The 27,226-nt window shown below is 44.2% G+C and overlaps 1 protein-coding gene across 1 annotated transcript; it reads right to left on the minus strand.

Annotated features, from left to right (window-relative positions):
- Positions 1–13,307: 13,307 nt before the first annotated feature.
- Positions 13,308–21,973, minus strand: HINT1 (histidine triad nucleotide binding protein 1). The gene is made up of 3 exons (XM_056124604.1): positions 21,729–21,973; positions 18,780–18,884; positions 13,308–13,615 (listed from the first exon to the last, which is right to left on the minus strand). Exons 1-3 carry the CDS (start codon positions 21,837–21,839, stop codon positions 13,451–13,453), a joined length of 381 nt encoding a protein of 126 aa, XP_055980579.1. The 5' UTR covers positions 21,840–21,973; the 3' UTR covers positions 13,308–13,450.
- Between the last annotated feature and the right edge of the window lie 5,253 nt (positions 21,974–27,226).

Raw genomic sequence — 27,226 nt, forward strand, 5'->3', positions numbered from 1 at the left:
CTCTGGGATCATGGCCATTAATCAGCTTGATCAGGAGCCAGAGAGGCCATTTGTAGGCGGCAACTTGGGGTCTCATTGGGATGGGGAGGAAGGGCCAGTTCCACCCCCATCTGGTGAGGCACCGCCTGTCTCGTCACTGCAGGCCCAAACCTGACTGTCCAGTGGCCTCTGGAGGTTGACGGTCACTAGGCCGCCAGGGAGAACAGGCCAAGGCAAGAAACCTATTGCCACCTGGAGTGGCCCAACACCAGTAACCTACTGCAGGAACAGGACACATTTCTGCCAAAAGCCTTTGGGTTCCGAGATTTGTTTCTGAGTCTCTGGGATCATGGCCATTAAGCAGTTCAATCAGGAATCAGAGGCTGCGCTTCCAATTATATAGCTGAGCCGGAGGTGGTTTGTGGGTGTGTCTCCCACATACCTAACTTTTAGCCATTTACTTTCTTGGTAAACTTTGCCCCAAGTTTTTGGGGTCTGGCCAAAGGCATAGCAGCAATTTTGGGGTATCTGAAAGTCTGATGGTGCCATCAGGCTGCTGATACACTCACCTTACAGGTACAGATTAACCTGCTGGCAGCACCGTACCCCTGTCACTGTCACTGTCACTGTCCTCCCGTTGTTCATCGATTTGCTCGAGTGGGCCCAGTAACGTCTCCATTGGAGACTTTGTTGTTACTGTGTTTGGCATATCGAATACATCACGGGTAGCTTGCCAGGCTCTGCCCTGCGGGCAAGATACTCTCGGTAGCTTGCCGGGCTCTCCGAGAGGGGCGGAGGAATTGAACTCGAGTCGGCCATGTTGGCCGCGTGCAAGGCAAACACCCTACCGCTGTGCTATCGCACCATACCCCCAGTGACTGTTAATTTTTCATACTCAAATTTTGCCTCACAGAACCTCTTCAATTCAGTTTCTATGCACTTTTACCATGACTTCATTATTCTTTGATTTGGGAGGTATTTGGGGGCTCTAGGGGGTGTCTGGGGGAGTGAAGAAGCACACTGGACAATGTTTGTAGGTTCATCCTGGCTCTGCGGTAAGGAATTACTCCTGGCAATACTCAGGACCATATGGGATCAAACCTGGGTAAGCCACATGCAAGGCATTTGCCCTACCTACTTTATTATCTCTCTGACTCCCAACTTCATCAGTCTTTGTAGTGTAATGTGAGCCCACTGCTAGGCTTACACACCAATGTACCCCTCCTGGCTGTGTATTTCCCCTGCCCTTAAAATGATAACTTTCATCTTCATGGGGTGTTCTTTCTATTCTCTTCCTATTCCACAGCCTTAAGGACCTAATCCCACAATGAAAATTGTTTCCCATTCACACAAGCTTCTTTATTCATTTGCTTTATCTTACAGTAAATTATTCAAAAGTAACCACAGTGACAAGCCTTTAAGGAAATGTTCAAGATTTCTTTGCAGTTACCATAGTGATGCATGCAAAGTAAGTGCCGTTCCTGCTCTCTGGCCCCTCTCTGCCCCAATCTTTAATTCACTTTTAACTTACGCTTTGGTGTTTCCAGACTGTATGCATCCTATCAGTAGCAGAAAGTGTAGGTTTTGTCTGAGAACTTCTCTTTAAACTGTTCTGGGATAGGAAGATAGTTCAAAGGACCAGAGCTCAGACCATACATGTGGAGGCCCTTATGCACAGAGTGTAGGGTGTTTACCTTGCATACAGCAGACCCAGGGTCAATCCCTGACATCCCTTTGCCCTCCAGAAGTGACTTCTGAGCTCAGAGTCAGGAGAAAGCCCTGAGCACCATCAGGTGTAGTCTGAAAACAAAAGCAAACACAAAAATTAAAAATTAAATAAAATGTTCTGCATGGGGCCATAAAGATAGTGCAGAGAGTAGAGTACTTGCCTTGAATGCATCCAACCCAAGTTCAATCCCTAGCTCAACATAGAATCTGCTAAAGATCTCTGAGCACAGATCCAGGAGTATGACCTGAGCATCACAGGAGTAGCCTCCAAAATAAAATAGAATACATATTTTTATATATTCCACATGGACTGCAAGCAGTGGAGTGTATGCCTTGCATGCTGGAGGCCTCGAGTTCAGTCCCTGATACCATGGCTCCCCTGAGTACTGTTGAATGTGGCCCTAATGGTCTCTAGCACCACCAGGTCCAAACAACATAGAGCCAGATGAGAACCAAATCATCAGGCCCTAAAACACACACACACACACACACACACACACACACACACACACAATGTTCTGCAGTATTAGAAACAATTGCAACTCCTTTAACCTACTCTTCAGAACAGTCCTATGGTTGTAGCATCTGGAACCCAAACCTTGTTTTCAAGCTTGTCAGGTCACCCAGCCACTTCCATGAAATGACTTACTTAGATATTTTGCTATTATTTGCCATGGACTATGAAAATCCTGTTCTTTGATGTTCACTACATTCTCTTTGTCTTTATTGCAAACAATGTCAAATAACTGATATCAGATCTCCACCACCGTACCCCACCTTTTCCCAAATATCTATTGCTTAAAGTTTTTTCCTGGGCTGGGACATGATAGAGCTATTAAGTGACAGCATGTGCCCTACCCAAGCTCATTATCCGGCATTAACATAGTCCCCCAGAATCACTGGGTGCAGCCCTGAAGGCCCCTGAGCACCACCAGGGCAATCAGGTTAATCCCCGGCACTAAAGGCCTGAGCAGCATCACATCCTCAGGTCCTTGTATTGAACCACTGCGGAGGTGGCAGAGCATCATTGGTGAGGCCCTGGACTTCCTGACTATTGCTTGGAAGGATCAAAGAAGAAAAGAGAAAGAGAAAATTCCAGCAGTTAAATTTTTGAAACAATTTTTAATTGAGAGTTCACAGACTTACTGGAAAAATAGAATGAAAAGAATAAGGAATAAAAAGACATGAGGTATATAACACCCAAGAGGGAAAAAATATCAGAGAGCTCGTGTTTGGGGCAATGCTAATCTCTACAGAACAGAAAAACTACAGCTCACGCTATTGTCATCTTGGTATTCAATACTGGATCCAGCCGTTGGCAACACAGACACTGTTGTACCTGCCAACCAGATACTGCAGCCTCTGACACCAAAAAGAAGGCTCCACTGTCCTTGTTTCTTTGTGTCATTAGTTTCAAATTCAAAATCCCAGATAAGTGTATCTGATTGGCAGAGCCCAAAACAAGGGCCTACATCCCAGCTGGCAGAGAAGCTAGAGTAACAGGTATCTGTTTATTTCAGCTTCTCTCTTGAGAGACAGGAAATCCTCCAATAAGAAGTGGATTCAGATTCTGAACTTTGATAGTTACAACTGTCTACTGCGTAAGTCATGCATTGAACAAATGCTGTGGATATGCCAGGTGTACAGATGTTTCTTTTCCTTTTTTTTTTTTAGCAATACCATATTTTATATGTGGATCACAGTACTTGACTCTTAGTCATGATCACTATATAAATAAGCAATTATTGTTAATACTATAAGACTGTCACAATTATGGTCAACCTGTAGGGAGCAATAAACATGGATGAATATGTTGATACTGGTGCCATCGTTTCTGTTAAATAAGCCATATTCAAGTGTGAGCCACCAGTAGTACACACTGTTTCAACATGTTAGATAGGATGGTGAAAGTCTCAGGTAGACTGTATGGACAAAAGGGCTGTGTGACTCCTCCTGATGCACTGTCACTATGTAAGAGTCCAGGAATTAGTTGCAAGGTCCAGGATGAGGGGGGAGGGGGTGGCCCTATATTGACGAAAAATTAAGAATTTTTCACCATAATAGATCAGATTCGAAACAGAAAACAATGGGCCAGAAAGATACTGTAGAAGGCAAGATGCTTGCCTTACATGCAATCATTCCCACCTAAGTCAGCCTGTGGGCATTACATACGGTCCTCAAGCCCCACCACAGTGATCCCTGAGCACAGAGCTAAGAGTAAGCTCTGGGCACAACCAGTGTGGCCCAAAAGCCAAAGAAATTTAAAAGATGAAACAAAATACATGTTGAATCTAATCATTTATTTCAGCCCCTTTACACTGGACCAAGATCATGAATTAAGAAAGCCTTGGATTAAGCAAAATATTTTGTATCTTGATTGTAGCCATGAACACATGATTGTATGTGCTTGTCAAAACTCATCACTGTCCTGTCACTGTCCTCCCGTTGTTCATCGATTTGCTCGAGCATGCCCAGTAATGTCTCCATTGGAGACTTTGTTGTCACTGTGTTAGGCACATCGAATACATCACTCATAAAGCTATTTATTTTAAAAGGAAAATTTTACTGAACTTAAGTTGTAGCTCAGGGGTCAGGGAGATAGCTCAAAGGGCTAGTGCACACACTTTTCACGGGAGGACCCAACTCATTCCCTGGGACCACATGGTTCCCAGAACACTGTCGGAAACAATCTCTGAGCAATGTGTCAAGAGAAGCTCTTGAGCATAGCTAGGTGTGACTCAAAAAAATAAATAAATAAATAAATAAATAATAACAATCTTGACTTTTATAGAAGTAATGCAAATCCACTCAAGTACTCAAAGTCATTTTGAAATGAAGTACAACTAATCTTTGTCAGATCAACTTTTTTTTTATTTATTAGTGAAACAGCATTGAGGTACAGTTGTAGACTTACAAATTTTTGTGCTTGGGTTTCAATTATACAATGATCAAATACCCATCCCTCCCCCAGTGCCCATTTTCCACCACCACCGATCAACTATTTTTTTAGGGACAAGTCAAAATAGTTCTAAATATGAGATAAAGAGAAGAAATCACTCAGAGAAACATCAGTATTTACTTGAAATAAATAACTTCTTGTACAAGTTTCTGAGAAGCTTGTAAAACTTCTTAGTTAAAATATATTTGTGGTGCAAAACTTAATAAGCTTAATAAGGAAAACTTAATAAAACTTACTAATAATCTTAAGATTTTTACAGGCAAAGATTTCCTTATTAAATTATCCTATATGTGAAAGCAGTTCCATCACCTGTCAGTACTCTTAGATGTAGCTCATAGATGAATGAGGATTGAGATGCAGTTTTACTCAACTCAGCATATTGTAGTGTGTATTTAAGAAAAGCTTGACCACTATTGATTCTCTTTAGTGAAAACCCGTCATAAAGGGCTTGTTTTCTTGAATAGGGGGGCAAAGGGGGTTGGAAGGGGGCACATCCAGCAGTGCTCAGGGGTTACTCCTGGCTCTGCACTCAGGGATTACTCAGGTAGGCTTCTGGAACCACATGAAGTGCCAAGGATCAAATCCGGTTCAGCTGCATGTGAAGTAAGCACCCTACCCACTGTACTATTGCTCAGATCCCATAATGTACTTTTTTTAAGTTACGTATTTTGTAAATCATAATGTGATTTTTAAAAAATATATTGCTGTTAGTATGATAGAGCAGCAGAAATGAGTGAAGTAAGGAAGTAGTTTTACTTGGAAAGTTGCTCGCACCACCATGATTCACAGAAAATAACTGGTGGACAACAGAACACCTCCTGGTCTTCTTTCAGTGCTCCACACACCATCATACCGTCATTACATCATACTGTCAAATGTTGGTAGCTTGGAGCAGTATGTTTTTCAACACTTGAGTCAAATTCAAGGGATGCATGGATGTTATCCATCCTTATGCCACATGGTGGAGCATAGCTCCATGGTGGAGCGAAGGCAGCAATTTCACTCACTCCTCACTACCTCTCTCTCTCCAATACTGGTGTGTGTGTGCGCGCGCGCGCGCGCGCGCGGGTGTGCGGGGGGGGGGGGGGGGGGTGGAGGAGGGGGGCAGGGTAGAGGGGAGGGGGGAGTGGAAAATAGAACCCCACTCTAGCCCCAATAGGCATTGAGGGAGCTGTGGCAAAGCTCTTAGAGAAGCTCTTTTCAAATGGGACATAATGCTGGCATGACCTGGACTTTTTTCCTTTCTTCTGGAAGACAGGGTTTGATTGCTGAAGCTGCACCACTCAAATGTACTTAAGTTGACCTTGAGAATGTACATTAAGTGCTTAGGGTGGCAGAGCAAAAAGGAGCCTGAGTTTTTGCTGATATAAAGCTACCAAAGCCCTAAACTACTACTTCAGAATTTTTTGAAAGAAAAATAAGCCTCTATCCTCTTTAAGCCTGACTTATTATATTTATTCTGACCCACACAAGTGAAAAATAATTTTTGTAGTAGGGGGTAAAGATCATCTTGGTTTACTCAGTGACTTATCAAGCAAACTACCTTAGTGATAAACTAAATCCCTTGATTGGTCTGAAACTATTCATTTAGATATAAAATATAACTTGTGATATTAATGCCAAAGGTTTTTTTCCTACCTTCCTAGCCTCTCCCAGCTCAGATCAAGAAAGCTTTGTTATTAGTCTCCATAGAAACTGAATTATAGTTTCTACGCTTATGAGCCCAATTGTTATCTCTAAACTTTAACATGCTTACTCTGCTTCACCCTCCAAGCTAATTCAAAGAATCAAGTAGGTGGCTATGAGTGTTAAAACCCGTAACTACCCTAGACAGAAGATTAAGTATCACTGGGCTGGAAAAATAGTAAGGTACGGCATTTGTCTTGCACATGGCTGACACGGGTTTGATATCCCCCAACCCGCACCAGATATGTTCCCTCATCACTCCCAGGAGTGAATCCTGAGGTCAGAGTCAAAAGTAAGCCCTGGACCAAAGCATTATTAGTACAGTGAACAGGCTATTTGCCTTGCACGCCGCTGACCAAGGTTTGTTCCCAGGCTTCCCATATGGCCCCCCAAGCACCGCCAGGAGTAATTCCTGAGTGCAGTGCCAGGAGTAACCCCTGAGCATTGCTGGGTGTGACCCCCCCAAAAAAGAAGCCCCCCACCAAATTTTAAATTAAAAAAAGTAGGCCCTTACCCACCCCCTCCCATCACCAAAAAAAAAAAAAAAAAGAGTGACACACTGCTCCTGAATTGCAGGTCTTGTGTTATGGTAAATACTCTCTTTTTTAAAAAAAAATGTGATTTATTGTATGTCAATTACCCGGCAACAAAGCTATTTTTTATAGCTGAATTACATTTTATCTTGGGTTTTTGTTTGTTTTTTATTGAATCACCGTGAGATAGTTACAAAGCTTTCATGATTGAGTTTCAGTCATACAATGATTAAACACCCATCCCTCCACCAATGCACATTTTCTATCACCAATGTCCCCATTATCCCTCCTGCCACCCCCCACCCCACCCCACTCCTTGCCTCTGGGGCAGGCACCTTCCTTCTTACTCTCTCTCTACTTTGGGGCATAATGGTTTCCAATACTGATACTGAGAGGTCCTATGTCTACTTTCAGCAATGCTCAGGTCTTACTCCTGGTGGTTCTCTGGGCACCACAGGCAGTTCCAGATTGATGCCTGGCCAGCCAGGTGCAAGCAAATGTTCTGTTATACTATCAGTCCTCCTCACCTCTCCTTTCACTTTCTCTTTTCTTTTGTTGGTAAGTAGAAAGAATCTCAGAAAGAACTTGAAATCTTATGGAACAGGGCACAGAGCTCATTACTTTTGTTGTTGTTATTATTACATCTCCCATCCCAAGTGATTCCTCCGTCATTGACTTAGTGGTCCCTTCTCTATCCCAACTGCCTTCTCCCCCAGCACATGAAGCAGGCTTCCAAAATGGTAAATACTATTAACTGTTACCTAAAATCCTGAAAATTCAGTGGTTTGAAAATTCCATTGGATGTGGGTCAAAAATTAAGAGGCTCATGCCTTGGTTCATCCAACACAGTCAGCCCACGTTTGATCCTGGGCATTCTCCACGGTCTCCCAAACCCCACCAGAAGTGCCTGCTGAACACAGAGCCAGCAGTAAGTCCTGAGCACTGCTGGATATGACACAAAAACAAAAACAGTAACAACAAAAGTAATGAACTCTCTGCTCTATTCCACAAGATTTCAAGCTCCTTCTGGGATCCTTTCTTTCAACAACAAAAGAAAAAAGAAAGTGTGAGGAAAGGTGGGAAGTACTGAGTGTAACAGGGTATTTGCTTGCACCTGGCTGGCCAGGCATCAATCTGGGCACTGCTTGTGGTCCCCAGTGTCCCACCAGGAGTTAGCCCTGAGCATTGCCACACAAACAAAAAAATGTATGGCAGTAAAATGGCAATATTTTTAGGGTCTTGAAATGCCATACATGATTTCCTCATATCTCATGACCAGACTAACATACACCCACATGTTGCTGATGGGATGCAGTAAGACAGTCCAGCTACACGCTTAGAAAAATAAAAACAGGTATGTATTGCTTTATAAATTATCTCGAAATGTAATGGCTTCTAAGAACATTGTTACAATTTTTGTGGTTGGGACACAGTAACAACAAAGTCTCCAATGGAGACGTTACTGGGCCCGCTAGAGCAAATCGATGATCAACTGGAGGGCCTTTACCTTTACCTTTTTTGTGGTTGGGATTTATTTTTTTTGTTCTTAATCTCTTAATGTTCAGAAACAAAAGAGAAACTAGTCTTAATAATTTTCTTCTCCTTTTATTGCAATCAGGAATTTGGGAGCAGATTATCCACTTGGCTCTGCCTTGGGGTTTCTCAAGCAGATGCCCTCAGAGGTTGACCTAGACAGTAGTTATCTGCTGGATTGACATAGAAAGGATCTACTTCCAAGATGATTTATCTACTTGTAGCTCACATTACTGCTAACCGCAGGTGTAAGGCCTTGGCTTTTCCTAGTAGAGGCCTTTCCAGGGGGCTGCTTGGGTCTCCTTGACCATACCTGACTCACCCAAAGTGAGTAGTGCAGGTCAAGGCACAACTTCATCTCGGAAATCATACCTTGTCGTTGTGCCTGCTATTAATCACACAGACAGCCTTGATTGGATATGCAAGAAGACTGCAAATGGGCGGAGAAATTAGAAGTGGAATGTCTGTGAGCTGTCTTTGGAGACTACCACAGGAAGATTGGTGCCCACCAGTCTGTTAAGGCAAAAAGGTCAGAAAAAAAAAAAAACAGCAAGACAACTTAAGAGTTGTCTTCTGATTTATTAGCATTGTTTTTTTAAAAATTAGTGGAAAAGATTTAATTTTTAAAGTACTCAATCCTTGCATCCATCTGGGGAACATAAAGTAACAAAACAGGAGACTATCACCCAAGAATGGCAGAGTACCAGGTTTTAAGTACCAGGAGGTTTACTCCATGGCTTGGAGGGCAGCCGCACATGCTGGGGAAAAAGGCAGCTCAGATAGAGAAGGGAGCACCAAAAAAGGGTGTTGGGAGGATCCTCCCAGGATGGGAGATGCATGCTGAGAGTACACTCTAGACCGAACATGATTGCACTCAATGCCTCTTTTGCAAACCACAGCACCCAAAAGGAGAGAACAAGGGGGAATGCCCTGCCACAGAGGCAGGGTGAGATGGAGGAGGCGGGGGGGGGGGGGGGGGGAGGAATACTGGTATCAGTGGTGGTGGAGAGTGGGCACTGGTGGAGGGATGGGTATTCGATCATTGTATAACTGAAACCCAAGCACAAAAATTTGTAAATCTACTACTGTACCTCATGGTATTTCACTAATAAAAATCTAAATTAAAAAAATAAAAAAATAATAATAAAGTATCAAATGCTTCTCACACTATATCCTTTTCTATGGCACAAGTCCCCAAAACAACAAAAATATTTTAAATCAGTCAAGGTGGAGAAAAATTGTGATGATTGAATTATCAAATAAAGAATTTTTCTTTTCAGTTATTAGTTTTGTTTCCTGCATTTTGAGATCTTGTTAGGTACATAAATATTTGGATTGCTATTCTCTTGGTGAATTGGCCCTTTAACTGTTATGAAATGTCTATCTCTATCTTTGGTAATATTCTTTGAATTAAAGTGCATTTCATCTAATACAGATATAGCCAAGGTAGCTTTCTTACAGTGTTTGCATAAAATATCTTTTTTAAGTATAAATTATGTTTTACCCTTTAAACAAAAATTTAAAAAATTCAAATTATTTTGGGATGATTATATCCTAATTTTTTAATTTTGGGGTCATACCTAGCAATGCTCAGGGGTTACTCGCGCCTCTGCATTCAGGAATTAATCTAGCAGCTCTTGGGACCATATACAAGGTCAAACCAAGGTCAACTATGTGAATGGCAAGCATCCTCTACTATATCTCCAATCCCTGAAACAAAATTTCTGGTTTTCTTTGTGGACCAAACCAAGGCAATGCTCAGGGCTTACTCCTGGCTCTGTACTCAGGGATCACTCCTGGTGGGCTCGGGACCAGGCATGGTGCAGAGAATCAAATCTGGGTTGGCCACATAACAAAGCAAACACTCTACTGGCTGTTTTATAGCTCCAGGCATGAATGAGACATTTTGAAATATGAAAAGCTTATCTATGTGGGGGGAGGGGAAATAAAAGAAAAACTTTTCTATGCAAATACTTAAAACACCAGAAATAAGGTAAAAGAGACAAATTACACTGGGGGAAATTTATTTGTAAGACATAAAGGACAAGTAACCGAAATCCCCCAACTGCAAATAGACTACTTTAAAAACATTATTAGGTCTGGAGATCAGCTTAGGTGGTAGAGTCCTCATATGAGACCATGAGTTCAAGACTGAGCACTGGAGTGGCCCCAGCAATAGCACCACTGGTGTGGCAGCTATGGAGTAACACAAAATTTATTTTACTATACCAAATTTCAATTATATATATCAAACCATAGGGCCAGAGTGACAGTATAGTAGGTAGGATTGGTTACCTTTCATGTCATCAACCAGGGTTCAATTCCCAGCAACCCGTATTGTCCCAAGAGCATACCAGGAGTGATCTCTGAACACAGAGCAGGAGTAAGCCCTGAGCATTGCCAGTGTGGTTCCCCAAAACAAATACATAAATATCAAACCCTACTAAAATGGTCTCTATAAAAATTTATTTAATTTAAAAAACTTAAGCACAGGGATGAAAGAGTTAAGATGGGGATCAAGGTGTATGTCCCACCCAGTTCAATTCCCAGCACCGCTTTTGGTCCTCTGAGCACCACAGGAGTGATTCCTAAGCACAGAGTCAGGAATGAGCCCTGAGCACTGCCAGGTGTGGCCCCAAAACAAAAAGCATCTGTGGGATGCACATACACACTCAAAAGTGTTCAATTTGGGAGGTGAACTGTAAGTAAAATCTTTTTAAAGTCTTCATAATAAATATCCATGTATTTCAGATAACAAGAAAAATACTAATGTATGGTTTCAAATGGTCATCACAGAGTTTGTAACAAGCCTATTTCACCTCCTCCAAATAACCCCAACAGTCCAGGTGAGACATGTGGGCTAGGGGAAAAAAGGTTTGTAGACTAAAAAAATTGTATCTCAACATATTATGTACCCACCCACAGTTTTTTTTTTTTCATTTTTTTATAATTTTATTTATTGAATCACTGTGAGAGCAGTTACAAAGCTTTCGGGTCTAAGTCTCGGTCATACAATGAAACACCCGTACCTTCACCAGTGCCCATTCTCCACCCCCAACAACCCCAGTGTACCCTCCTCCTATACCCTCCCCCTACCTGTGGGGCAGATGATTTCCATATTACTCTCTCTCTCTCTACTTTGATCACATTCAATATTTTGACACCAGACCCACCGTTATTACTTGAGATTTTACCCCAACACTCAGATCTGCTGAAAAGTCAACAGTAGACAATTTGTTTTCTATTGCTGGTTATGAATAACACATGATGTCGCGTGGCCGCAGTAGTGGCCACGGGATTTTGAAATTCTGAAATTTTAACAATTAAATCTGGAGGGATTTCTGCCAAAACCTGCTGGGTTCCGAGATTTGCTCCTGAGTCTCTGGGATCATGGCCGTTAAGCAGCTTGATCAGGAGCCAGAAAGGCCATTCATGGGCGATGACTTGGGGTCTTGTTGGGGTAGGGAGGACAGGACAGGCTCCACCCCCATCCAATGAGGCCCCGCGTGTCTCATCACTGTGGGCCCAAACCTGACTGTCCAATGGCCTCTGGAGGATAACGGCCACCAAGCCACCAGGGGGAAGCAGGCAGAGAGACATCACCCTTTCCCCCCTGGAGTGGCCCGGCGACAGTAACCTACTGCGTGGTCCAGACGCGTTTCTGCCAAAAGCCACTGGGTTTCGAGATTTGTTTCTGAGTCTCTGGGATCATGGCTGTTAAGCAGCTTGATCAGGAGCCAGAGAGGCTGTGGGCAATGACTTGGGATCTCATTGGGGTGGGGAGGTCAGGACTGGCTCCACCCCCATCCCGTGAGGCCCAACATGTCTCGTCACTGCAGGTCCAAGTCTGATTGTCCAATGACCTCTGGAAGATGATGGCCACCGAGCCACCAAGGGGAAGCAGGCGGAGGGACAACACCCTTTCCCCCCTGGGGTGGCTTGGCGACAATAACTTACTGCAGGGTCCGGATGCCTTTCTGCCAAAAGCCACTGTGTTTCGAGATTTGTTTCTGAGTCTCTGGGATCATGGCCATTAAGCAGCTTGATCAGGAGCCAGAGAGGCCATTTGTGGGCGATGACTTGGGGTCTCGTTGAGACAGGGAGGACAGGACTGGCTCCACCCCCATCCCATGAGGCCCTGCGTGTCTCGTCACTGCGGGCCCAAACCTGACTGTCCAGTGGCCTCTGGAGGATGGTGTCACCAGGCCACCAGGGGCAACAGGCCAAGGGACGAAACCTATTCCCACCTGGGTTGGCCCAGCACTGGTAACCTACTGCAGAGACCGGATGCATTTCTGCCAAAAGCAGCTGGGTTTCGAGATTCATTTCTGAGTCTCTGGGATCATGGCCATTAAGCAATTCAATCAGGAATCAGAGAGGCCATGCCTCCAATTATATAGCTGAGCCTGAGTTGGTTTGTGGGTGTGTTTCCCACGTACCTAACTTTTGGCCGTTTACTTTCTTGGTAAACTTTGCCCCAAGTTTTTAGGGTCTGGCTAGAGGCACAGCAGCAATTTTGGTGTATCTGGAAGTCTGAAGGCACCACGCCATCAGTTTGCTGATGCACTCGTCTCACAGGTACAGATTGACCTGCTGGCGGCACCATACACCCCCACCCACACTTTTGATCTTAGAAAACGAGAGAAATGGATTAAAAAAACTCCTGGACTAGTATATTTTCAAAGCTAAACCATAATCTATGAAACCTTAACTTATGAAAACTTATAAACAAATTTATTTGTCTTCAAAGCTCATTCACACTATTTTACCAATGTTCAAGTATTGGGTTCTTGGTGGGTGTGAAAAACGAATGTCCCAAATCACAAATGCCACATTCAGACACTCCAATAAGTACATATTTTTTAAAGATTTAGAGAGAACACAAGCCATTCAGCAATGGTTTTTATTACATGTGAATTTTTAACATCATTTTCTTATTCCACGACAGGCAAAACTAAGCATACTAATAATTGAAACATTGGAACTTGCTAGCTTGTATTGCCAGAGAAGGTAAACTATTTCTAAAATGTGCTTAACCAGGAGGCCAATTCATCTGCCGACCTCCGAGAACATGAAGATGAATATGATAGACAGTCTGTCCTCCATCTGAACCGTTATTCACCACCATCCGGTAACCCTTCTTTAGACCCTGCTCAGCAGCACATTTCTTGCCAACAATCATCAAATGTCCAAGAAGCTAGAGAAAGAAAGAAAAAAAAAACAGTTTCTTAAGAACAGGCAATTTGTAACAATGACATTAAATACAACACTGCCAACTTAGAATATTAATTAAAGACCAAGTTTACCAAACATAAACTGTCATTAACATGCAGATGACATGCCAGATGACATGTCGAAAACCCTAAAGACTCCAAAGTATTAGAACTAATAAACCAATTCAATAAAGTTGTAGCATATAAATTCATGTTTAAAAAAATTCTTTATTTCTACAAACTAACAATAATTGTAAGGGAAATTTAAGGAAACAAGGTCATTTACAACTTATCAGAAAGAGTAAAATTTAAAATACCTATGAATGCATTTAATTGAAAGAGCTTAAATACTGTCCACTGAAAATAGTAAATCATTAATGACAGAAACTGGAGATGAGCTTGGTATTTTTAGATTCCACATGTAAATGAAGTCATATTTGTCTTCCTCTGATGTATTTCACTTGGCACTGTGCCACCAAGATCCATCCATATTTGTTACAAATGGCAAGATTTCCCTTTTATGGTTCTGTAATATTCCATTGTATGTGTCTATTTATAGCAGTGTCTTACTCATTTTTGGTCTCCTATGAACAACAGAGAAATTTACTGTTTTGGGGTTTTTGTTTCTAGATTTTTTTTTTTAATTTTTATTAGTGAAACACCATGAAGTACAGTTGTAGACTTACAAATTGTTGTGCTTGGGTTTCAGTTATACAATGATCAAGTACCCATCCCTCCACCAGTGCCCATTCTCCAATGATCCTAGTATCCTTCCCACCACCCTCACCGCCCCCATCCCACCCCGCCTTTGTGGCAGAGCATTTCCTTTTGTTCTCTCTCTCTCTCTCTCTCTCTCTCTTTCTCTCCCTCTCTCTCTGTCTCTCTCTCTCTTTTTATTCAGATTTTTATTAGTGAAACACCATGAGGTACAGCAGTAGATTTACAAATTTTTGTGCTTGGGTTTCAGTTATACAATGATCAAATACCCATCCCTCCACCAGTGCCCATTCTCCACCACCAATGATCCCAGTATCCCTCCCACCGTCCCCAGCCCCCCCATCCCACCCGGCCTCTGTGGCAGAGCATTTCCTTTTGTTCTCTCTCTCCTTTTGGGTGCTGTGGTTTGCAAAAAAGGCACTGAGTGGCAATCATGTTCGATCTACAGTCTACTTTCAGCATGTATCTCCCATCCTGGGAGGATCCTCCCAACACCCTTTACTTGGTACTCCCTTCTCTATCTGAGTTGCCTTTTCCCCTAGCATGCGTGGCTGGCCTCCAAGCCATGGAGTGAACCTCCTGGTACTTATCTCAGCTATTCTTGGGTGTTAGTCTCCTATTTTCTTACTTTATATTCCCCAGATGAATGCAATCTTTCTATGTCTGTCCCTCTCTTTCTGACTCATTTCACTTAGCATGATACGTTCCATGTGGTACCACTTGTATATAAATTTCATGACTTCATCATTTCTAACAGCTGTCTAGTACTCCATTGTGTAGATGTACCAAAGTTTCTTTAACCAGTCATCTGTTTAGAAATTTATTATTTAAAACCCAAGCACAAAATTTGTAAGTCTACAACTGTACCTCATGGTATCTCACTAATAAAAATTAAATAAATAAATAAATAAATATTTGATCAAGAAAGAAAAAAAGAAATTTATCATTTAAAATAAGTGAAATGCGAGCATACAGCCGAAGAGAAGGGCCACATGGAGGGCGGGATCCACAGCTCCCGGAGAAAAAGAAAAACAGGTTCCAAAAAGAGCCGAGATCACCGGGAAGTCCCAGATGGGGTAGGTACCGCATCCCGCCTCCCCCAGATGGAACCCCGGTGACCAGAAGCCTCTACAAGCACAGCTCGAGTATGTGGGAACTAGGACTTTTTCTCAGAACCGCCAGCCGCTAATGCGGCCACGCGACATCTCTCTATATACAAAGTGATCAATGGGAAGTAAACCACCCAACCTTTCTCCCTGAAAATCAGAGTTAAGTTTGGAGCACGGCCACAGCCCCAGAAGCACAAGGACTTAATGCAGAACCCAGCAGCTTGGAGCAGAAAAGTGAACGGACTATGCGTTAATCCAGGCCATCATGTCTGCCCGGAGGGGAAAGGGTGTTGCCCCATTCGCCCTCTCTTCTCTGGAAAGAAGGATGGCGGCCGCATGGGAGCCTTGTGGACAGCAGGTATGAGCCGGGGGTGTGGGGGCGACTAAAACCTCATGGGAAGGGCGGTGTTCCAGTCCGTCCTTCACGCCCTACCGAGGTCACCAGTTGCCCCCCACAAGCGGCTCTCCAGCACGGCCACAACCCCAGAAGCACAAGGACTTAATGCAGAACCCAGCAACTTGGAGCAGAAAAGTGAACGGACTATGCGTTAATCCAGGCCATCAAGTCTGCCCGGAGGGGAAAGGGTGTTGCCCCATTCGCCCTCTCTTCTCTGGAAAGAAGGATGGTGGCCGCATGGGAACCTTGTGGACAGCAGGTATGAGCCGGGGGTGTGGGGGCGACTAAAACCTCATGGGAAGGGGGGCGTTCCGGTCCGTCCTTCACGCCCTACCGAGGTCACCAGTTGCCCCCCACAAGCGGCTCTCCAGCACGGCCACAACCCCAGAAGCACAAGGACTTAATGCAGAACCCAGCATCTTGGAGCAGAAAAGTGAAAGGACTATGCGTTAATCCAGGCCATCATGTCTGTCCGGAGGGGAAAGGGTGTTGCCCCATTCGCCCTCTCCTCTCTGGAAAGAAAGATGGCGGCCGCATGGGAGCCTTGTGGACAGCAGGTATGAGCCGGGGGTGTGGGGGCAACTAAAACCTCATGGGAAGGGGTGCGTTTCGGTCCGCCCTTCACGCCCTACCGAGGCCGCCAGTTGCCCCCCACGAGCGGCTCTCCAGCACGGCCACGACTCCAGAGCACAGAAACCAATTTCTTAACTATCTGACTTTCAGTAGAAATACTTCCAGGGTCAATAAGTAAAACCGCAGAAACCCAAAACCAACATTTAATTCTTGAACCCAGCTGTAGAAAGCAAATCACTTCACAATGCTTTTTCAACATGTCTGATTTGGGGGGGGGGGGTAAACTCTAAATAATAGTGGTGAATCTTTTAATGAAACAATGAATCTAATCAAAGCAGATAGAGTGTTAACTAGAATTCATCTGCCTCACAGGGACTGGGAGGGGTGGGGGTGGGGTTTTATTGGGGTTCTTCATGGTAAAAAATAAGTATTAGTAAAGGGAAATGTGTTTGATATTTGCATGACTGAGACCTAAACCTGAAAGCTTTGTAACCTTTCCCACAGTGATTCAATAAATAAAAAAAAAATAAATGCATAAGCCATCCTTAAAAAAAAAAATAAGTGAAATGCACTGAACTTCATCAAAGACTAACAATTTGTCTTATAGAGAAATAAGCAAAAAATAATTTTCTTTTCCTTATTTGAACAGACCAGTTGAACCAACTGAAGAAGTCAAGGTTAAGAAAAATTCTCTCTCACATCCACTATTACCAAAAAAACAATGTCAGCTCTGGAACTTAGAAAAGCATTCAAATTGAAGAAGTTCTTTGCAATCATGTGGTTAAGAGCAAGCCAATAGCTCAATGTTCTGTCCCAGCTTTTATAAGAGAATAAAGGGTGAGTGCTATTCTTCAAATGGTCTCTTGGTTTCCTGAATGCTCTTCTCTATTAAGAATCAAAATACAATATAGCCCTTGTGATAAATCATCTCTGTATTTTGCAGCCTCTAAAACATCTTATACTTGTAAACCAGTCTCATAGGACTTTCCAAGACAATAGAAAAGAAACAAATAATGGTAGTGGGAGGGGAAAAAGCTGAAAATTTCTTTGGCATTCCAAGAACTACTAATTTAAACTACACCATCATTTTATAGTACTTAAGTTAGCAGTTATGTTTAAATTGTGGGGAAAAAATACTATTAAAGTAATACCGAGATCTTAGATTACAGTAGCATATTGTTATCAGGCAATCTTCTTTTCTTTCTTTATCGACTTAATCTTTAAGGATACTGGCATTTTAATAAAATATGTACTTTAGAATCAATTTATTCATAATGAAAGTTACAGCTTAAAGAAGTATATTTAGAAAATATACCAGCCTTCTAAGTATTTTTAGTTTATTGAATTATTTAAGATCTAAAGTCCCCTTTTAGCTCTAAGATTTGGTTTTCTTCAAAAGAAATAGCTGGGCTAGAGCGATAGCACAGCGGGCATTTGCCTTGCATGTGGCCAATTTGGCTTCTATTCCCAGCATCCCTTATGGTCCCCTGAGCACCGCCAGGAGTAATTCCTGAGTGCAGAGCTAGGAGTAACCCCTGTGCATCACCAAGTGTGACCCAAAAAGGAAAGAAAAGAAAGAAAAAAAGGAAACTGCAATACCTATCATTTTCATTTATACATAAATAAATAATCTGAAACTTAATTCGCTTGGTTTTAGGGCAACATCCAGCTATACTTAGGGCTTGCCCCTCTCAAGGCTCAGGGAATCCCACTGTGCCCTACTATGTACTATGGGACCCCAACAATTTAGTTTAAAAAGCATGCTCCTTTATGTCAAAAAGTCTTGGAAACAGCCAGTGTGGTCTGTTAGTGAGAAAGAAATCCTCATACTCTATCGGTGTGAATACCATCTGTTTACCCTCTACAGAAGGCAATAGGGAGCTCTCAAAAATAGAAAGAGAATGTTCATATGACTCAGTGCTACAATTTCTTGGTATCTATCCCCAAAACACATGAATTCAAATGGATATGTGCACACCTATGTTCATAACAGGACTTAAGAGGTAGTCCAGCAGGTGGGGCACTTATCTTGAATGCAGCTAATCCAAGTTCGATCCCAAACATCCCATATAGTCCCTTAATCACTACCAAGAGTAATTTATCAAGGCAGAGTCAGGAGTGGATAGCCCAAAAACCAATAACTAAATAAATAAGTTACAAAGATTTTAAAATTAAAAATTTTCAGTGTGAGACGCAAGGGAGATGGTTACAGTGCATCCCTGTTACCACATGGTCCCCCCAAAATCTCTGGAAGTGACCCCAAGTGATACTGGGTATGGCACAAAAACAAAAACCAAAATTTAGTTTCCATATTTAAAAAAAGCAAGAAAATTATGTTAGTCATATACATACCTTTTCATCTTCATCTTCAGCTGCAGAAATCTGGGTTATTGGTTTCTTGGGTATCACCAGAAAATGTATTGGTGCTTGAGGGGAAATGTCGTGGAAAGCAAGACACTAGGGAAAAATAGAGGAAAATATCAGTGTTTTAGTATATCATCTTACACGATAAGCTTATTCTTTCCCCATAATCTCATGAACGGCACTGAAGTGGTCATCAGGTGTTATGAAATATATACAATAAAATGTGGTTCCTTAGTTCTTTTCATGGAATTGAGTCTACAGGGAAGGCTGTCTGGAAACAAATAAAGGCATGTAATTAACTGAAGATCTGATAGTTACAAAAGAATTAGGAAGTCAGGGACAAACACCCTGAGGCAGCAATGTTTGAACTGAGATCCAAGGGGCTGGAGGGATAGTACAGTGGGTAGGGCACTTGACTTACATGTCGCCACTGGGGTTCTAACCCCAGCACCACATATGGTACCACCCCCCCCCCCACCACCTCACCAGGAGTGATCTGAGTGCAGAGTCAGGAGGCAAGCTCTAAGCACAGCCAGGTGTGGCTCCAAAACAACCAAAATAACAAAAACAGAGCTCCAAAGCATGAGGAGTAATTATGCCTGTTAACTTAGGCACATTTCCAGTCTCTTCTGCAGCTCTCCATGCTCAGCAGTCTTCCATCTTTCTGCCCCCCACCCCGCATAGGCTTTTTCAATTGCTCTTCATCCTGCTACAGTGATTCTCTGCGCCCCCCTCCAATCCCAATCCAAACCCCAACTTTGATCAGAGACCACCGCTACTCATTCCTCAGGTCCTTGCACATCCATCACTTCTCTCCTTCACCTTCCCTAAGTCTGGGTTTGATTCCATTCGCACAGTGATCATTATCACAATGGTCTGAGTCTAAAAGGTGATTAATACTATTACTTACCACCTTGTCTATTTGTGAAAACATCAACCTCTCCAGGCCAGAGTGATAATACAGTGGGTAGGCCATTTGCCTTGCACACAGCCAACCAGGGTTTGATCCCCCCTACCACATATGGTACTCTCGGCAAGCTACCAAGAGTATCCCGCCAGCATGGCAAAGCCCGGCAAGCTACCCATGGCAAACTCAATATGCCAAAAGCAGTAACAATGACGGTCCTCATTCCCCTGACCATGAAAGACCCCCCAATACACCATCAGGCTACACTAGCACACGACAGGGACGAATAGAGACATTACTGGCACCCACTCCAGCAAACCGACAGTGATACAATGATACCACATATGATGCCCTAAGCCTGCCAGGAGTAATCCCTGAGCACAGCCAGATGTGGCCTCCCCAAAAGCCAAAGAAAATACACCATGGTTTGTCGTTTATTTGTTTGTTTTTTTAAAGCCTACTCTCTTTTGTAGAAACAATGAGAAAAAGAAGCATTTATACAAATTATTTATACTGTGTGAAAATTTCCACTTTCATCTTTGTGTCTCTTTTTCCACTTAAGGTGGAGGCTGCTTGACAGACCAGACCCAATGGTTGCTAGCTTGTCTCTACAGGATCCATCTGGACAGACTCCATACACAACGCACAAACAGAAATGCACGCTTAGACCACTTCATGCTGCTGCACTACTGGATTTCAAAACTGACTCAAAGGTCGGTATTTCAACGAACATTTATGAAAAGTCCTGAAAATATTTTAAAGGCAAGTATGTAATTTCTAAAACAACAGAGCTGCCCTAACAGGTGGCAGAGTTATCTAAATAAAACTCACCTTTGGGGAGTTATTTAAATCTTAGATAAGGTTTCAAATCTGAGAATGCTGTTCTGGGCTGGAGCCACAGCACTGCGGGAGGGTGTCTGTCTTGCACGCTGCAGACTCTGGTTTGATTCCCAGCATCCCATACGGTCCCCCGAGCCCCACCAGGAGTGATCCCTGAGCTTAGAGCCCGGAGGAAGCCCTGAACATTTCCGGGTGTGGCCCAAAACGAGAACAAAAAGAACGCTGCTCGTAACACATACTGCCTACTGGCTGTTCCTCTCATTTCCCATATATATATATCTTCTTCCTTTTGGACCTCCCAAGCAGCGCTGAGAAGCTGGGGCCACTAGCCGCGGTGCTGGGCGGGGAGTAGAGGGGGGAGAAACGGGGTGAGGGGAAAACGCGGGGGGCGGGGGCGGGGTGAGGGTCTAACTCATATTTCGTAAAATAATTTAACATAAAGCTTTCAAAGCCTTTCCTCTCTAAAACCACACAATTTCCCGCCCAGCTTTACGTGACTACACAAGATTCCTCAAAAGTCACACCAGCTCGGACCTTTTCTAAAACAGAATTTCGCCTGCAATGAAATCTACAAGATCTACCAGCTTAGAGTCCCCCTTGGCATAAAATCGCTTCCCCTCAAGTACAAACAAGTACGCGTCTGTTTTCTCAAGTGCGATCGGACTTCCTGGGTCAAAGGAGAGAGCGAGGCTCGCCAGGGCCCGGCGCGGCCCGCACTGCGGGGTGGGGGTGCGGATCGCAGAGGGGGAGCGGCGCGATCCCAGGCCCGCGGGGAGGCGCGGGGAGGTCCCGGGCAACACCCCGGCAGGCCCGCCGCGCGCGGGAGATCGCGGAGATTGGGCCCGAGTCAGGGTGCGATCGGGTTTCCCGCGGCCGGGCAGAGCGACGGCGAGATTGCTGGATTCCCGGCGCGGGCGAGGTCGACGGGGCGGCCGCAGAGGCGGCGGCGACCAGGCCGAGGGGCCGGCGTGCCCTGCCCGCGCGCTCAGACCCCAGGGGTCGGGCCCCAAGGGCGCCGGGCGGCCCGGCCCGCGCCCGGCACTGATAAGGCGTAACCGGAGCGGCCGCACGCGCCGCCAGGCCGCCTCGGAGCGGCCGCGGTCCTGCCCCGCTGGCTGCGGGCCCGCAGCTTCTCGGCGGCGCCGCCCGAGCCCGTCCGACCCCCGGCGGGGACCGCGCTCGGGGCCCACCTGGTCATCCTCATAAATGATTTTGGCCGGGATTTCCTTGCGGATGATCTTCCCGAAGATGGTGTCGCCGCCGGGCTGGGCGACCTGAGCCTTAGCGATCTCATCTGCCATCTCTGCCTCCCGCCCGCGCGGCCGCCGGGGAGAAGCTCGCGAGGAGGGAGGAGCCGGGGAAGCGGTCGAGGGCGGGAGCGCGGGGCGCAGCCTGCGCGGGGACCGCAGCTCGCGCCGCCACCCCGGCCTGCGCACGCGCCCTGGGGATACCGCCCCGCGGGGCGAGGCGCCTGAGCCTAGGTCCCTGAGCGTTGTACCCGCGCCAGGGACCAAAGGTCGGTTTTTTTTTTTTTCCAAAGGTCGTTTTTTCTCCCTTTCTTGTCTCTTGGAGTGGAGTTACAGGTGTAAGCCTTTCTTCACAGTAGGCCTGATAGGCACTGTTTGCAAAAAATTTTTAAAGTCTGCTATAATCTGTGGGCTGGAGCGATAGCACGGCGGGTAGGGCGTTTGCCTTGCTCAGGGCCCACCCGGGCTCAATTCCTCCGCCCCTCTCGGAGAGCCCAGCAAGCTACCCAAGAGTATCTCGCCCACCTGGCAAAGCCTGACAAGCTACCTGTGAGGTATTCGATATGCCAAAAACAGTAACAAGTCTCACAAGTAAATCTCAACAAGTAAATCCTTACTGGTGCCTGCTTGGGCAAATCCATGAACAATGGGAGGATAGTGCTACAGTGCTACTGTCATCTGTATTGCAAACCACAATGCCCAAAAGAGAGAGAGAGAAAGAGGGAGGGAAGGAGGGGGGGTGATGGGAGGGAAACTGGGGGACACTGGCGCTAGGAAATGGACTGGTGGAGGGATGGGTGTTGGAACACTGAGTGAAACCTAATCATGAACAGCTTGTAAGAGTCTGTTTCACAGTGATTCAACTAAAAAAAATTTTTAAATAAAAATAAAAGATCAAAAATGGAAAAAAAAAAGTATGCTGTAAAAGGAAAGATGCCATGACCCTAGCAGGGCTGGTCCACTTTGCACTGAGACAGGTCAATTTTAACTGATCAGATCCTGGCTCCAGCAATGAAACCCTCCATTGGTTCTTACCCCTCTAGCAGTGATTCTCAACCTTGATTGCAGGTAAAAACCACCTGGGAAGCTCCTTAAAAATCCCCGTGAAACTAACTGTGCCTCAGATCAATTAAATCAGTCTCTAGGGATTAAAGACAGGCATCTGTAGTTTGTTCTACAAGAAAAATTTACCAGCAGAAGTCAAAATGAAAGATGTGACCCATCTTAAAAGAAGAAAACCTTCCTCAACCCCCTATCTTCCTTCTTATCTTTCTTTGCTTCTTTTAAAAAGTTTGTCACTATATCGTTCCCCTTCCTCACTTTCACCTGTGAGGAAAATTGTTATACATAAAATGTCAAGGTCACTAAAGAACAGAATAGGTAATTCCCATCATTCCAGCCCTTTTGGCATTTCCCACTTGGTGATCAATCTTTTCAGCGATTACCATCTCCGACCTCTCTGGATTCTATTCCTCCTTCACAGTGAGACTTTTGTCCCCAGATATCTGAGTATGTTCCATTTCAGGCTCTCTGCTATAACTGACAACTGCTAAATGACCTTATTAAGAAAAATGAACTAGTCTCCTGGACTGTGCTATCTGATCATACTTTACCACCCTGTCTTAATTATTGACTATGACCAGTTTTGGTCATAGTTTTGATTTCTGTTGTCCCAGGGCTGGAGAGATAGTATAATAGGGTAGAATGTTTGCCTTCCATGTGGCAGACCTGATTTAATCCCTGGAACCATATGCCTCTGGCACCTAAACACTGCCAGGAGTGATCCTTGGGCAAAGGTGGGTGTGGCCCTCCAAAAATAATAATAATTTCCAAAGGCTAGAGTGATAACACAATGGTTAGGGTACTTATCTTGAGGCGGCCAACCCAAATGGAATCCGTGAACCCCATGTGGTTCCTTCAGTCCACCAGGAATGATCCTTGAGCACAGAGCCAAGAATTAACCCTGAGCACTGCTGGGTGTCATAATATAATGTCTTATTATTATGACATCTTATTATGACATCTTATTATCTCATTCCTACTTTGGACAAACTGGCAGGCTACCGAATGTAGCCTGCCCACACGGCAGAGTCTGGCAAACTCCCCATGGCGTACCCAATATGCCAAATACCAGTAACAATGATGGGTCTCATTCTCCTAAAGAGCCTTGAATATAATCTCAGGGCTAGGATGAAGGAAATGTTACTGGGGCCTGCTCAAGGCAATCGACGAATAACAGGATGGTCGTGATTCGTGATTCGTGACTGCTGGGTGTGGCCCCCAAAACAAAACAAAAGATTATTTCTAGTGTCCCTGTTGTTTTGTTTTTGGTTTTTGAGAGGAGGCCTCACAAGTCATGTTCAGGAGGCCCAGATGTCCTTTCCTGCCATTCTTGGTCAACTGGGCTGGTGGTTCAATGTGAAGGCCTAAGTATGCAGTGTTTCTCTGACTATGCAGTACTGGGCACCATCAGAACCAACCCAGCACTTTCCTCCTTGTCCCCACAAGACCCTGAGTCGCCGTCCACGAATGGCCTCTCTGGCTCCTGATCAAGCTGCTTAACGGCCATGATCCCAGAGACTCAGAAACAAATCTAGGAACCCAGTGGCTTTTGGCAGAAATGTGTCTGGACCTCACAGTAGGTTACTGTCGCTGGGCCACCCCAGGGGGAAAGGGTGCTGTCCGTTCACCTACTCCCCCTTGGCGGTTCGGTGGCCACCATCCGCCAGAGGCCATTGGACAGTCAGCTTTGGGCCTGCAGTGATGAGACATGCGGGGCCTCACGGGATGAAGGTAGAGCCGGCCCTTTTCTCCCCGTCCCAACAAGACCCGAGTTGCTGCCCACAAACAGCCTTTCTGGCTCCTGATCAAGCTGCTTAATGGCCATGATCCCAGAGACTCAGGAACAAATCTCAGAACCCCGCAGGTTTTGGCAGAAATCCCTCTAGATTTAATTGTTAAAATTTCGGAATTTCAAAATCGTGCAGCTACTACTACAGCTGCACAACATCATATGTTATTCTTAACCAGCAATAGAAAACAAATTGTCTACTGTTGCCTTTTTGGCAGATCCAAGTGTTGGGGTAAAATCCCAAATAATAATGGTGGGTCAGGTGTCAAAATATTAAATGTAATAAAAGTAGAGAGAGAGTAATGTGGAAATCATCTGTCCCACAGGTAGGGGGAGGGTGTGGGATGGGGGCATACTGGGGTTTTTGGTGGTGGAGAATGGGCACTGGTGAAGGTATGGGTGTTTCACTGTATAACCAAGACTTAAACCTGAAAGCTTTGTAACTGCTCTCACAGTGATTCAATAAATAAAATTATTAAACAAATAAATAAATAAACTTCTTCTAAAGCTGCCCTGACCCAGGAAGCATACTTTGAGAACCACAAATGTATAAGAATGTCTTATTTTATTTTGGGACCACACTCAGGAGTACTCAAGAATCACTCCTGGCAGTACGTGGGAGTTCATCTACAGTATTCAGGATTCAAACAGAACTGGAGTCAGCCACGTGTATTTTTTTTTAAACAGAAAAAAAAAAACCTCACCTAAGTATGAAGATTAAAAAAAAAACCCTCTACAGAAAGAAATAATAAAACAATTGTAGAAAAATGTTTACATTTGTAGAATGTGAATGAAAGGCATATGAAAATTCTAATTATTCTTGTAACTTCTAAAAGAGTGAAATTGTTATTAAAAACTAAAGGGGGCGGCTTAGAGGCCAAAAAGACAGCTCAAAGAACAGGTGCACATTCTTTGTAAGTTGGAAGCTTGGATTTGATTAACAGCACTGGCACTGTGTGGTTCCCCCCACCCCCAAGAGAAAAGTGTCACCAGGAACAGCCCCAGAACTGAGCTAGGATTAGACCTAAAACACTGCCAGGTATGTCTCAAAAGTCAAAATAGATAAGGGCTGGAGCACATACTTTCTTGGGTTTGATAACCAGCACTTCATTTAATGACTCCTGTGCATCATGGGGTGTGATCCAAAAGTCTAAATTATGTTTCACTGAACTAAAACAAATCCCCAGCGCTGCATATGGTCCTTTGAGCACTTCCAAGAGTAATCCTTGAGTACTGCAGGGTGTGGCCCAAAATTAAAAAAACAAAACAGGTACCCAATACATTTGATTTGATTGCTTGATGTTATGTTGGCTGCGTGCAAGGCAAACGCCCTACCGCTGTGCTATCGCTCCAGCGAATCTAATGTGCCCCTCCCACCTTTTCTGGTCAGTTCAGTGACAGGGACTGCACACTTGGTTGTGATGCTTGCTGGAGGGAGTGCACAGTTGGGGTGTCACACACGTTTCGTTTCTATGTGTTCAAAAACATGCTTTTGTAGTGACACCTGTGATCACTAAAGACAGCGCTGCAAGAAATATACTTGGCATGGGAGTGGGGGGATGGGAGTAGGGGAATGAGCAAGGAGTTTGAATTTCCTGCCTCTTGCATAGAAAGCAGGTACCTCCACCCCTGAACCATCTTGCATTTTAATCAAGTCAGTTACTACATTGCTATTTTCATGAGGACTTGCAGTGTTCCCTAAAATGACTTATCAGAGAGAAGGAAAAGTCTTGAAGATTCATTAGTCCAAATAAATCATTCCTAATATAAAGTCAGTTTTACCTAACGGTGACCAGAAGGCTGTGGGCTAAGGAAGGCAAACAACGCTTATGCAGTGGGAACGAGGATGAAATTTTCTTTGGTGCTTGCAAGGTTCTAAGTTAAAAGTGAATTTATATTCTGGTTTCTTTTGGGTTCATATAAATGTTTCGCCTTTTGTTTTTAAAGTGAATTTAAGTTCATGTTTCATTATTGTTTATGATCAAAATTGTGTTAATAAATTCCATGTTCCTACCGCATGTTCGGTAGGAACCAAGGAATAGGGCAAGTCGAGTAAGCAATATATATATATATGTATATATATATATATATGTCTAGGATTTCTGGTACTGAGATTTGTTTCCCACACCTTCCATATGCTAGTTGTAGAGTTCAGAGCAAGTTAAAATCCCCCTCACCTTCTAAAGAAGTTAAATCGTAGTATGTGAATAGCACTTTGGGGAGTCAGTATTTCAGAAACAGCCACTAGGTCTTAGCTCTTTTGAGAGATGGGGTGACATTCTGCAGCACTCTGCCATTTCTGGCGCGGTTGCTTGAAGCACCTTGCTAAGCCAGGCTCCTACGGTGGCTTCAGTCTCTCGACCATCGCCCCAACTAGTTTTATGTATGCACCTTCGCACTTGAGTATGCTCAAAAACAAAAGAAAACAAAAAAGAGAAGCACTAGGTCCTTTTGCATGGAGACAGCTGCACTGTGAAACGTTAAAAGGGTGGCTAGCTCGAGAGGACTTTCTTCAATAGCCAGCCCAATCCCCAAATAAAAGTTAACTCGGAGGCTTGGAGCGACAGTACAGGGGGTAGCACGTTTGCCT

The sequence above is a fragment of the Sorex fumeus genome, unplaced genomic scaffold (genome assembly GCF_029834395.1).
Source record: "Sorex fumeus unplaced genomic scaffold, SorFum_2.1 ptg000051l, whole genome shotgun sequence".
NCBI lineage: Eukaryota > Metazoa > Chordata > Mammalia > Eulipotyphla > Soricidae > Sorex > Sorex fumeus.